Below are 14,194 nucleotides of genomic sequence, written 5' to 3' on the forward strand. Positions count from 1 at the left end.
CAGCTGACAAGTGGCGGAGTCAGAATTTGAACCCATGACCTCTGACTCCCAAGCCCGTACTCTTTCCTCAGAGCCACGCTGCTTCTGAATCCACCCCAGAGTTTAGTACAATGCCTGGAACATAGGCAATTGACAAACACCATAATTATTAGTGCTATTATTATTATTATTATTGTTAATTAAAGCAAGTACCATTTAAATAATAATAATAATAACGGTATTTATTAAGCACTTACTATGTGCCAAGCACTGTTCTACCCGCTGGGGTAGATCATCATCATCATCATCAATCGTATTTATTGAGCGCTTACTATGTGCAGAGCACTGTACTAAGCACTTGGGAAGTACAAGTTGGCAACATATACAGACAGTCCCTACCCAACAGTGGGCTCACAGTCTACAAGGGGGAGACAGAAAACAAACCAAACATATTAACAAAATAAAATAAATAGAATAGATATGTACAAATAAAATAAATAAATAAATAGAGTAATAAATATGTACCAACATATATATATATGTAGATCAGAGTAATCAGGTTGTCCCACATGGGGCACACTTTTAATCCCCATTTTACAGATTAGGTAACTGAGGCACCGAGAAGTTAAGTGGCTTGCCCAAGGTCACACAGCTGACAAGTGGTGGAGCTGGGATTAGAACCCACGTCCTCTGACTCCCAAACCCGGGCTCTTACTAGTAAGCCACACAGAGGACTGACTAGGAAGTCGGGTGAAGTGGGAATAATAATAATGATAATCATGGTTATTTGTTAAGCGCTTACTATGTGCCAAGCACTGTTCTAAGCGCTGGGGGTTACCGAGAAGCACTGTGACTCAGTGGAAGGAGCCCGGGCTTTGGAGTCGGGGTCATGGGTTCAAATACCAGCTCCGCCAATTGTCAGCTGTGTGACTTTGGGTAAGTCATTTAACTTCTCTGTGCCTCAGTGACCTCATCTGTAAAACGGGGATTACGACTGTGAGCCCTCCGTGGGACAACCTGATCACCTTGTAACCTCCCCAGTGCTTAGGACACTGCTTTGCACATAGTAAGCGCTTAATAAATGCCACCACTATTATTATACAAGGTAATCAGGTTGTCCCACATGGGGCTCACACTCTTAATCCCCATTTTGCAGATGAGGGAACTGGGGCCCACACGGGGCAGGAAGGTGCCATGACTAGGAAACTTCTCCAAACCGTATTCATTCATTCATTCATTCAGTCGTATTTATTGAGCACTTACTGTGTGCAGAGCACTGGACTAAGCGCTTGGGAAGTACAAGTTGGCAACATCTAGAGACGGTCCCTACCCAAAAGTGGGCTCACAGTCTAGAAGGGGGAGACAGAGAACAAAACAAAACGTATTAACAAAATAAATAGAATATGTACAAGCACTTACTGCGTGCCAAGCAGCGTGGCTCAGTGGAAAGAGCCCGGGCTTTGGAGTCAGAGGTCATGAGTTCGAATCCTGGCTCCGCCACATGTCTGCTGTGTGAGCTTGGGCAAGTCACTTAACTTCTCTGAGCCTCAGTTCCCTCATCTGTCAAATGGGGATTAAGACTGTGAGCCCCACGTGGGACAACCTGATCACTTTGTAGCCCCCCCCAGCGCTTAGAACAGTGCTTTGCACATAGTAAGCGCTTAACCAATGCCAACATTATTATTATTATTATTCCTTCCTCTGAAGGAAATCTATCCTCAAAGATGTTATTTTGTTAGTATGTTTGGTTTTGTTCTCTGTCTCCCCCTTTTAGACTGTGAGCCCACTGTTGGTTAGGGACTGTCTCTATAGGTTGCCAATTTGTACTTCCCAAGCGCTTAGTACAGTGCTCTGCACATAGTAAGGGCTCAATAAATACGATTGATGATGATGATGTTTGGGCCTAATGGAGGGGAGGAGGCCTTCTCCTTCCCCGCCCTTCGCTCGGGTTACGTCACTTCCGGTCGGCCATCGCCGCCATCCCTGACATCCTCGCCATCGCCATCCGTCACCATCCGTCGCCATCCTCCCCGGCCACGCTTCGGGCCGGCTCCCGGACCCCGCCCCGCCGCCATGCGGGTCGTCAGCTGGAACATCAACGGCATCCGGAGCCCCGCAGCCGCCATGGGCCGCGTCCTGGAGGCGCTCGGGGCCGATGTGGTCTGCCTGCAGGAGACCAGAGTCACCCGTGAGCGGCCCGCCCCCTGACCTCTGACCCCTGCTCCCACCTCTCCTGCCCTCTTTCAGTCGTATTTACTGAGCGCCCACTGTGTGCAGAGCACTGGAGTGAGCGCTTGGAAAGTACTGTGAGCCCGCTGTTGGATAGGGACCGTCTCTCTATGTTGCCAACTAGTTCTTCCCAAGCGCTTAGTCCAGTGCTCTGCCCACAGTAAGCGCTCAATAAATTTGAATGAATGAATACAATTCGCCAACAGAGACAATTCCTAATAATGTCTCCCCCTTCTAGACTGTGAGCCCGCTGTTGGGTAGGGACCGGCTCTATATGTTGCCAACTAGTTCTTCCCAAGCGCTTAGTACAGTGCTCTGCACACAGTTAGCGCTCAATAAATACGTTTGAATGAATACAATTCGGCAACAGAGACAATCCCTAATAATGTCTCCCCCTTTTAGGCTGTGAGCCCGCAGTTGGGTAGGGACCGTCTCTATATGTTGCCAACTAGTTCTTCCCAAGCGCTTAGTATAGTGCACTGCAAAGTTAGCGCTCAATAAGTATGATTGACTGAATACAATTCGGCAGCAGATAGAGACAATCCCTAATAATGTCTCCCCCTTCTAGACTGTGAACCCGCTGTTGGGTAGGGACCGGCTCTATATGTTGCCAACTAGTTCTTCCCAAGCGCTTAGTACAGTGCTCTGCATCATCATCATCAATCGTATTTATTGAGCACTTACTATCTGCAGAGCACTGTACTAAGCGCTTGGGAAGTACAAATTGGCAACCTATAGAGACAGTCCCTCTGCACACAGTAAGCGCTCAATAAATTTGAATGAATGAATACAATTCGGCAACAGAGACAATTCCTAATAATGTCTCCCCCTTCTAGACTGTGAGCCCGCTGTTGGGTAGGGACCGGCTCTATATGTTGCCAACTTGGACTTCCCAAGCGCTTAGTACAGTGCTCTGCACACAGTAAGCGCCCAATAAATACGATTGAATAAATGAATGCAATTCGGCAACAGATAGAGACAGGCCCTAATAATGTCTCCCCCTTCTAGACTGTGAGCCCGCTGTTGGGTAGGGACCGGCTCTATATGTTGTCAACTTGGACTTCCCAAGCGCTTAATACAGTGCTCTGCACACAGTAAGCGCCCAGTAAATACAATCGAATAAATGAATACAATTCGGCAACAGATAGAGACAGGCCCTAATAATGTCTCCCCCTTCTAGACTGTGAGCCCACTGTTGGGTAGGGACCGGCTCTATATGTTGTCAACTTGTACTTCCCAAGCGCTTAGTACAGTGCTCTGCACACAGTAAGCGCCCAGTAAATACGATTGAATAAATGAATACAATTCGGCAACAGATAGAGACAGGCCCTAATAATGTCTCCACCTTCTAGACTGTGAGCCCGCTGTTGGGTAGGGACCGGCTCTATATGTTGCCAACTTGGACTTCCCAAGCGCTTAGTACAGTGCTCTGCACAGAGTAAGCGCTCAATAAATACGATTGAGTGAATGAATACAATTCGGCAACAGATAGAGACAATCCCTAATAATGCCTCCCCCTTCTAGACTGTGAGCCCGCTGTTGGGTAGGGACCCGCTCTGTATGTTGCCAATTTAGACTTCCCAAGCGCTTAGTACAGTGCTCTGCACACAGTAAGCGCTCAATAAATACGGTTGAATGAATACAATTCGGCAACAGATAGAGACAATCCCTAATAATGTCTCCCCCTTTTAGGCTGTGAACCCGCTGTTGGGTAGGGACCGTCTCTATATGTTGCCAACTTAAACTTCCCAAGCGCATAGTACAGTGCTCTGCACACAGTAAGCGCTCAATAAATACGATTGAATGAGTGAATACAATTCGGCAACAGATAGAGACAATCCCTAATAATGTCTCCCCCTTCTAGACTCTGAGCCCGCTGTTGGGTAGGGACCGGCTCTATGTGTTGCAAATTTGTACTTCCCAAGCGCTTAGTACAGTGCCCTGTACACAGTAAGCGCTCAATAAATACAACTGAATGAATAACAGTAATAATGGTATTAAGCACTATGTGCAAAGCACTGTTCTAAGCGCTTGGGGGGGATACAAGGTGATCAGGTTGTCCCACCTGGGGCTCACAGTCTTAATCCCCATTTTACAGATGAGGTAATTGAGGCACAGAGAAGTGATTTGCCCAATGATCAGGTTGTCCCACCTGGGGCTCAATCTTAATCCCCATTTTACAGATGAGGGAACTGAGGCACAGAGAAGTTAAGTGGTTTGCCCAATGATCAGGTTGTCCCACCTCGGGCTCACAATCTTAATCCCCATTTTGCAGATGAGGTAACAGAGGCACAGAGAAGTTAAGTGATTTGCCCAAAGTCACACAGCCGATAAGCGGTGGAGGCGGGATTAGAACCCATGACCTCTGACTCCCAAACTCGTGCGCTTCCCACTGAGCCACGCTGCTTCTCGGTCTGCCTCCTTCCTCCATTTGCTGTTTCTCCGGCCCTCACTCTCCCCAGCTCCCACTCCCCTCCCCCAGACATCTTCAGCTGCTTCTCGGTCACACACGGCGCCACTACATGTCTGCTGGGTGACCTTGGGCAAGTCATTTCACTTCTCTCTGCCTCAGGTCATGGGTTCAAATCCCGGTTCCACCAATTGTTAGCTGTGTGACTTTGGGCAAGTCACTTCTCTGGGCCTCAGTTACCTCATCTGTAAAATGGGGACTAAGACTGTGAGCCCCCTGTGGGACAACCTGATCACCTTGTAACTTCCCCAGTGCTTAGAACAGTGCTTTGCACATAGGAAGCGCTTAATAAATGCCATTATTGTTATTATTACTTAGAGAAGCAGCGTGGCTCAGTGGAAAGAGCGTGGGCTTTGGAGTCAGAGGTCATGGGTTCAAGTCCCGGCTCTGGCACTTGTAAGCTCTGTGACTTTGGGCAAGTCACTTTACTTCTCTGTGCCTCAGTTCCCTCATCTGTAAAATGGGGATTAAGACTGTGAGCCCCCCATGGGACAACCTGATCACCTTGTAACCTCCCCAGCGCTTAGAACAGTGCTTTGCACATAGTAAGCGCGTAATAAATGCCACTATTATTATTATTATTATCTTTAAAATGGGGACTTAAGATTGTGAGCCCCACGTGGGACTGTGTCCAACCTAATTTGCTTGTATCCACCCTAGCACTTAGTGCAGTGCCTGGCACATAGTAAGCGCTTAACAAATACCACAATTATTGTTATTAAGTGCAGAGCACTGTACTAAGCGCTTGGGGGAGTACAACAGAATTAGCCAAAACGTTCCCTGCCCTTATCGAGTTTAATGATAATAATGGTATTTGTTAAGCGTTTCCTATGGGCCAGACACTGTACTGAGCTCTGGCATGATTCAAGCAAATCAGGTTGGACATAGTCCCTGTCCCGCAGAGGGCTCACAGTCTTAATCCTCATTTTACAGATGAGGTAACAAGCACAGAGAAGTCAAGCGACTTGCCCAAGGCCACCCAGCAGACGTGACAGAGTGGGATTAGAACCCATGACCTTCTGATCCCCAGTCCCGTGCTCTATTCACTCCGCCATGCTGCTTCCCTTTCCTTTTCCAGTATTAACCAAACCCTAAAAGTAGCAGCCCTGGGCCACTTCTCTTCACAATGGAGGTCTTAAACAGCGTGTCTTCCGAGTCGGTTTTAATGGTAGATATCCTCGTTTGCCCCCAGGAGACCTGCTGGATGAACCCACTGCGATCGTCGAGGGCTACAATTCCTACTTTAGCTTCAGCCGCTCCCGAAGTGGCTACTCAGGTAAGGAACTAGCCCTGACCTGCCCCATCCATCACTTTGCCATAAATATGATTGAATGAATGAGCTACCACCTTTGTGAGGTTCCACATAGGAGTTTTTTTTTTTTACCGTATTTGTTAAACGCTTACTATGTGTCCAACGGAATATGTGTTTGCCGTTGTGTTGTACTCTCCCAAGAGATTATACATGCACTCTCGAAGTGCTGGGATAGATATGATGTCTGTCTCCCCCCTCCCTCTAATAATAATAATAATGATAGCATTTATTAAGCGCTTACTATGTGCAAAGCACTGTTCTAAGCGCTGAGGGGGTTACAAGGTGATCACGTTGTCCCACGGGGGGCTCACAGTCTTAATCCCCGTTTTACAGATGCGGGAACTGAGGCACAGAGAAGTGAAGTGACTTGCCAAAAGTCATACAGCTGACAGTTGGCAGAGCCGGGATTTGAACCCATGACCTCCGACTCCAAAGCCCATGCTCTTTCCACTGAGCCACGCTGCTTCTCTAGCATGTAAGCTCGTTGTGGACAGGGAACGTCGCTCCTTATTATTGTATTGTACTTTCCCAAGCGCTTAGTAAAGTGCTCTGCACCGAATAAGCACTTAATAAATACGATTGAATGAATACAAGCTAATCAGGTCGGGCACAGTCTCTGTCCTACATTGGACTCACAGTCTAAGTTGGAAGGAGAACAGGTTTTTATCCCCATTTTGTGATTGAGGAAACTGAGGCACAGAGAGGTTAAGGGGTTGCCTCAGGGCACACAGCAGGCCGAGCTGGGATTAGAACCGGGCCCGTGCTTCATCCATTAGGCCAGGCTGCTTCCCTTTGAAAGTCATTCCTTGTGCATCGGTTCAAGTTCCCTGTTCCCACTGCACCTGCAGCCAAAGCTAGTTGTGCAGGAAATTGGGCAGGGTGGCTTGATCTGTTTTTCTCCCTCTCACCCCTTTCTCTGTGGCCCATCTCTCTCTGGCATCTATATGGGTAGCAGGGGAACAAGCCGAGGCAGTGGTATCTTGAAGCTTCCTCTAGGTTGGGGGCCCCGTGGACCCCCCCAAAGATTTGCAAATGGGAGACGGTAGAAAAGTCTGCCAATGTTCGCCCCATCATCATCATCAATCGTATTTATTGAGCGCTTACTGTGTGCAGAGCACTGTACTAAACGCTTGGGAAGTACAAGTTGGCAACATATGGAGATAGTCCCTACCCAGCAGTGGGCTCACAGTCTAAAAGACTGTGGAGGTGGCATGGGGGAGGGAAAGTGCTGTCAATTTTCACCTCAAATTCCATTTAACAAAATGTAGTTTGTATTTTTTCCAGTTTTCACTGCAGCACTCTAGGCCCTTCTTCTGAAATCCAGGAGTTTTTGGCTAAAATGGTTTTAAACCACAAAATAAGCCCTATCGCTGAAATGTAGTAATACTAATAATAGTGTTTGTTCAAGCCCTCAGTGTGTGCCAGTTGCTGGGGTAGGTGTGAGATAAGCAGGTTGGATCAGGTTCCTGCCCTCCTCAGTCTAAGTGGGAGGGAGTGTGACCCTCCATCAGAATGACATGGATGTTAAAGGATGAACCAATCAATTATATTTATTGAGCGCTTACCGTGTGCAGAGCACTGTATTAAGTGCTTAGGAGAGTACAATGTAACAGAGTTGGCGGGCCTGTTCCCTACCCACAAGGACCTCAACTTCCTGGGGCAATTTGCTAAATCTCCCAATCACGGAAATGAATTCCCCAGCCACTTATTAGCAGACATGCTAACAAGACTCTTTTCTAGTTGATTTGAACCAGAGTAGGGAAAGACTGACTTTCTGATTAGCACCTTTCGTGGCCAAGTATCCTCTCTCAGTTACATTTATTAAGTGCCGTGTATTTTTTGCCCAGACATTGCCTTGTCAGGTGTAAACTAATCTCTTAGCATGTGCTGCGGTTGCTGCTACTATTCCAGTGCCTGTCTCCCTTCCTAGACCGTAAACTCGCTGTGGGCAGGAAACATGTCTACCAACTCTGTGGTATTGTACTCTCCTAAGTGCTTAGAACAGTGGTCTTCACTCAGCAAAAGCTCCATAAATACCTTTATTGATTGAGTGATTGAAATAGAGGTTTAGGGCCCTAATGAAAGTTCACCTGTCTTACAAGCCTGTAACCTCACTGAACTCCCACTACAACCCAGTCTACAAACTCCATCCTTCAATTCCAGCCTACTGTCTATACCTCAGTCTTATCCCAAAACTCCTCACCCTGGGCTTCAAGGCTGTCCATCCCCTCGCCCCCTCCTACCTCACCTCCCTTCTCTCCTTCTACAGCCCAGCCTGCCCCCTCCGCTCCTTTGCCGCCGCTCACCTCCTCACTGGGCCTCGCTCCCGCCTGTCCCGCCATCGACCCCCGGCCCACGTCCTCCCCCGGGCCTGGAATGCCCTCCCTCTGCCCATCCGCCAAGCTAGCTCTCTTCCTCCCTTCAAAACCCTACTGAGAGGTCACCTCCTCCAGGAGGCCTTCCCAGACTGAGCCCCCTTTTTCCTTTCCTCCTCCCCATCCCCTCTGCCCTACCTCCTTCCCCTCCCCACAGCACCTGTATATATGTTCGTACAGATTTATTACTCTATTTATCTTACTTGTACATATTTACTATTCTATTTATTTTGTTAATGATGTGTATCTATTTGTACATATTTATTACTCTATTTATTTTACTTGTACATATCTATTCTATTTATTTTATTTTGTTAGTATGTTTGGTTTTGTTCTCTGTCTCCCCCTTTTAGACTGTGAGCCCACTGCTGGGTAGGGACTGTCTCTATATGTTACCAACTTGTACTTCCCAAGCGCTTAGTACAGTGCTCTGCACACAGTAAGCGCTCAATAAATACGATTGATGATGATGATGTTGATGATCTAGCTTTATGTTTATTTATTCTGGTGACTTGACACCTGTCCACATGTTTTGTTTGGTTGTCTGTCTCCCCCTTCTAGACTGTGAGCCCGTTGTTGGGTAGGGACCGTCTCTATATATTGCCAACTTGTACTTCCCAAGTGCTTAGAACAGTAAACGCTCAATAAATATAATAAATGAATGAATGACTGTACCTCACCGCTTAGCATAGTGCTGGCTTAAATATTACTATTATTAGTGTCTGGTTAGTGAAAAAGACACTGGTGACCTGCCGAGCACAACCTGGTTATTTCCAAGTTATTCCAAAAGGTAGGTCTAGTTGTAGACTAAATTCCTTGTGGGCTGTATTGTACTTTCCCAAGCGCTTAGTACAGTGCTCTGCACACTGTCCGTGCTCAGTAAATACCGCCGATCAGTTGACTGATTGGGATTCTGTAGGGAAAGGAATGAGGCAGGGATGAGCTAATCTGTATTTTATACTTATTACCAGCCTTGCCGTCACTGATGCATTAATTTTTCCCATAGGCGTGGCAACCTTCTGTAAGGACAGTGCCACTCCAGTCGCTGCTGAAGAAGGCCTCTCGGGTCTGCTGGCCAATAACCAGGGAGCGATCGGTTGTTACGGAAACACACAAGAGTTTACAGAAGATGAATTGAGGGCCTTGGACGGTGAAGGCCGAGCAGTCATCACACAGCACAGGATACGGTAAAGTAGCAGCCAGTAAGATGCTTTCACTGGATCCCACAAGCAGCAGTGCTTAGGGACAATCAGAAATTGGGAGAAATGGACTTAAAGCCGCTCTCTAACTCAGGGGCTTTGGTTGGAGAGACAAGTCCCGTGGGCAAGGAAAGAATTGTGGACAGTTCCAGCTGCAGACACATCTGGATTGTGCAGGAGACCTGCACACAGTAAGCGCTCAATAAATACGACTGAATGAATGAGACCGTGCTTTTCTGGGTTAGAGAGTATATTGGTGTACATTTCCCTAGTTATAGGCTGGCTAGAGAGGACGCCTTTAGATAATGTAGATTGGTCGTCTCACCTCATTAATTCTTGGAGAAGGTGTTCACCTACTCCTTTCAAACCTAGTACCGGAAACTTCTGGGTAGCCCAGTTAGCCGCTCGGTCAGTTACCGCATAGTACACGCCTTTGTAGTATGTGGGTAACTGACAACAATACCAACTCTGCTGTAGCGTATTCTCCCAGTCACTTAGTACAGTGCTGTGCACACAGTAAGAGCTCGGTAGATACCATTGATCGATTCCTCTGGCTGTCCTAGGAGGCCCTGGTTCTGAGGAGTAGGAAGCTAGTTCCTAATGTTGGAGGAAAGATGTTGATGGTTTTCTTCCCCTGTAGCACATCGGATAAGCAGGAGAAGGCCCTGACCGTGATCAACGTTTACTGCCCCCGCGCCGATCCCGAAAAGCCCGAACGCAAAACCTTTAAGCTGCGCTTCTATCATCTCTTGAAGCTGAGGGCCGAAGCCATCCTGCGTGCCGGCAGGTACGTGTCGGTCCGCGGACGCTTCCTCCCTGCTCGGCCCTGGGCTTTCATCCAAACTGCGTTTCACTTCCTCCGTTCCTGACGGTTCGGGTGCTAATCAGCAAGCACTCTCCTGTTTTCTAGCCACGTGATCATCTTGGGTGATGTGAACACGTCGCATCGACCTATAGACCACTGCGACCCTTGCGACCCGGTGAGGATCACGTGGCCGCATCGGGGCCTATTTCTGTATCATCTTAGTGAAGAATCGCTATCTTTTCTGTGGGGCCACCGAATCAATAGTGGGTCTTCTTGCACTCTGCAGCCTCTGGTCCTCAAGTCCCCTGCTTTTTCAAGGTGTGCCGGTGGTTTCCTGGAGGGATGACAGATAGAGGTTTGCGAGCGTTCGGCATAGGTTGGGAAGATAGAGGGAGGTAATAAAACCAGTGCCTGCTTTAGAGCCAGAGGGCTGCGACTGTCAGCGTGGCTCAGTGGAGAGAGCCCGGGCTTTGGAGTCAGAGGTCATGGGTTCAAATCCCGGCTCCGCCAACTGTCAGCTGTGTGACTTTGGGCAAGTCACTTACCTTCTCTGGGCCTCATCTGTAAAATGGGGATTAAGACTGTGAGCCCCCCGTGGGACAACCTGCTTCCTTGGAGAAGCAGCGTGGCTCAGTGGCAAGAGCCTGGGCTTTGGAGTCGGAGGTCATGGGTTCAAATCCCGGCTCCGCCAATCGTCAGCTGTGTGACTTTGGGCAAGTCTACTTCACTTCTCTGGGCCTCAGTGACCTCATCTGTAAAATGGGGATGAAGACTATGAGCCCCCCATGGGACAACCTGATCACTTTGTCACCTCCCCAGCGCTTAGAACAGTGCTCTGCACATAGTAAGCCCTTAATAAATGCCATCATTATTATTATTATCACCTTGTAACCCCCCCAGCGCTTAGAACAGTGCTTTGCACATAATAAGCGCTTAATAAATGCCATCATTATTATTATTAAGGAGCCCAAGTGGCGTGCCGAGCGATCAGTAGTTCAGCCTCAAATCACTGCCTCTTCAGCAATTTGTCAGTCTTTTTTGGCTCAGAGCATTTTCTTCCGTAGAGCCATGGAATGCATCCCATGTATACGTACAGCCAACAGTCAGCTGGGAATATGACCTAGGGGCCCGGGAGAGAGATTACCTCAGCATGAAAGAGGTTATTTCCATCAGGTGTGGGCAAAGACCTGCCTTCTATGGTTGAAGCGCTTAGTACAGTGCTCTGCACACAGGGCTCAGTGAATACGATTGAATGAAGAATGACCGGCTGTTTTGCGTCTGTCTCTCCCCCATCCCTCTACCCAGGAACACTTTGATGAGAACCCAGGACGCAAGTGGTTAAATGAGTTCCTGTGGCAACCCGGCAAGGCCCCCGGCGAAGGAGACGTTGCAGACCCTCCCTCTGGAGGAGATGGCGGGGCATTTGTGGACAGCTTCCGCTACTTCCATCCAACCCAAACCAATGCCTTCACCTGCTGGTCTGTCGCCCAAGGAGCTCGGCACACCAATTACGGCACCAGGATAGACTACATCTTTGGGGACCGGATCCTGGTGACTAAGGAGTTCGAGGACTCTTTCCTGTTACCAGAGGTGGAGGGCTCGGACCATTGTCCCGTCGAAGCCGTTCTGAAAAGCACTTTAATGGCCGCCCCCAAGTGCCCCCCGTTTTGCACCAAGTATCTCCCCGAGTTTGCAGGGAAACAGCAGAAGCTGTCCCAGTTCTTGGTGAAGTTGGATCGCAGGGGTGGGACTCACAGCTCTCTGCCGGATTCCCAGGGGTCCGCGGAGGCGACGGAGGATACGGCACCACTCGGTAGGCAGGAGAAAAGAAACAGTGCCGAGAAGCCCAAGGTTGCGGTAAAGAAGAACAGAACAAGTTCTAGCAAAGGCCAGGGCACCCTGCTGAGGTTTTTCAAGCCGGGTGATAATAGAGGAGAAGAAGAGGTAAATCCGTCCGAAAAGATGGGGCCACACCAAGCTGTGCAAGCTCAACAGGCTGTGATTAGTGTCTCCCAGGCACCGGAGCATGCTCAGCACGAAGTGGAGACAGCACCAGCTGAGCCCAAAGAGGGCCAGGCAGCATTTTGGAAGTCCGTTTTTAAGGGCCCCCCTCCGCCTCCACACTGCAAAGGTCACAGCGAGCCCTGTGTGATGCGGACCGTGAAGAAGGCCGGACCCAACTATGGCAGGCAGTTCTACGTGTGTGCCCGGCCCGTGGGCCACGCCACCAACCCTGCCGCCCGTTGTGACTTCTTTCTCTGGGTCCCCAAGAAGCAGGCGGCTCCCCGGTGATGACGGGCGAGTAGCCTGGGTTGGAACTCAAACCACCGGTAGGTTGCATGCTGCATAGTCGTGGGAAATCCAACCCTTCCGAACAATCCGAGAGAAACCTGGTCCTTTCCCTCCAGGGGACAGAATATGGCTATACAGAAGAGCTTCTTGAGGGTGATTTGAAATGGCCAGTATGTTGCCCGGAACAGGCTTCTCCGGGGCTGAGTGGTGTTATTCAACCCAGGCTAATAACTGGAGGAAAATAGATCCCTTTCCTTAGGTACATCTGTGGTTTTTCAGACTACAGTGAGTACTGTCATTTTAGCCCAGGGCCTGGACTGAACTCTTGAGGTTGCTGGTAAGAATGTTATCCCTTAAATCCTGTTTATTTTTTTACAAGGAACATCAATAAAGCTATAGTTTTTTTTTTTTAAATCAAAACCTTTCAGCTCTGTATTTTTGGGGTTTTTTTCCTTCCCTCTGGGAAGAGCCAGCACCCTGCAGCCAGATAAAAACTTTGGACATTCCATCCCCATTCAGAATCAGTCAAGTCATTTATTGTACTCTCCCAAGCACTTGGTACAGTGCTCTGAACAGAATAAGCACTCAGATACTACTGATTGATTTATTGAGTGCTTACTGTGTGCAGAGCACTGTCTTAAGCACTTGGGAGAGTATAATATAATGGTTGGTAGACATGTTGGCTGCCCACAACAAGCTTACAGTCTAGAGGGGGAAAGCAGCTGCATTCCCTACTGGTGCTGTACAAAAGAATAGTGGCCTGGGTTGAGTCTCCCACCCGATGTAATAATAATATGTTAAGCGCTTATTATGTGCAAAGCACTGTTCTAAGCGCTGGGGGAACACAGGGTGATCAGGTTGTCCCACGGGGGGCTCAGAATCTTAATCCCCATTTTACAGATGAGGTAACTGAGGCACAGAGAAGTTAAGTGACTTGCCCAAAGTCACAGCCGATAAGTGGTGGAGCCGGGATTAGAACCCATGACCTCTGACTCCCGAGCCCATGCTCTTTCCACTGAGCCACACTTCTTCTCTATGTGTTGCCAATTTGTACTTCCCAAGCGCTTAGTACAGTGCTCCGCACATGGTAAGCGCTCAATAAATACGATTGATTGATTGATTGATTGAGCCCCTTCCTTCCTCTCCCCCTCGTCCCCCTCTCCCCCTCCATCTTACCTCCTTCCCCTCCCCACAGCACCTGTATAGATGTTTGTACAGATTTATTACTCTATTTTACTTGTACCTATCTATTCTATTTATTTTATGTTAGTATGTTTGGTTTTGTTCTCTGCCTCCCCCTTTTTAGACTGTGAGCCCACTGTTGGGTAGGGACTGTCTCTAGATGTTGCCAATTTGTACTTCCCAAGCGCTTAGTACAGTGCTCTGCACATAGTAAGCGCTGAATAAATACGATTGATTGATTGATTGATTGATTCTCGTAGCCTAGACCAACCTCTCATCTCCTGTGAGGGCAGTTCTGAGTGATTCAAATATGTCAACCTAGAGATATTCAGAGAAGCTGGCTCTGGGAAG

General features: G+C 48.4%; 1 protein-coding gene across 1 annotated transcript; it reads left to right on the plus strand.

The window, feature by feature from the left end:
- Window positions 1–1,985: 1,985 nt before the first annotated feature.
- APEX2 (apurinic/apyrimidinic endodeoxyribonuclease 2) lies at window positions 1,986–13,075 on the plus strand. The gene is made up of 6 exons (XM_038748299.1): window positions 1,986–2,167; window positions 5,871–5,954; window positions 9,372–9,552; window positions 10,205–10,351; window positions 10,475–10,544; window positions 11,675–13,075. Exons 1-6 carry the CDS (start codon window positions 2,053–2,055, stop codon window positions 12,659–12,661), a joined length of 1,584 nt encoding a protein of 527 aa, XP_038604227.1. The 5' UTR covers window positions 1,986–2,052; the 3' UTR covers window positions 12,662–13,075.
- The last annotated feature ends 1,119 nt before the right edge of the window (window positions 13,076–14,194 follow it).

This window comes from Tachyglossus aculeatus, chromosome 6, assembly GCF_015852505.1.
Source record: "Tachyglossus aculeatus isolate mTacAcu1 chromosome 6, mTacAcu1.pri, whole genome shotgun sequence".
Classification (NCBI taxonomy): Eukaryota; Metazoa; Chordata; class Mammalia; order Monotremata; family Tachyglossidae; genus Tachyglossus; species Tachyglossus aculeatus.

Bases quoted from the DNA above. Each gene is read 5' to 3' on its own strand.
- APEX2 (XM_038748299.1), top strand. From the start codon at position 2,053: ATGCGGGTCGTCAGCTGGAACATCAACGGCATCCGGAGCCCCGCAGCC. The intron at 2,168-5,870 runs GTGAGCGGCCCG...GTTTGCCCCCAG, and splicing joins GCAGGAGACCAGAGTCACCC to GAGACCTGCTGGATGAACCC. The intron at 10,545-11,674 runs GTGAGGATCACG...CCCTCTACCCAG, and splicing joins ACTGCGACCCTTGCGACCCG to GAACACTTTGATGAGAACCC.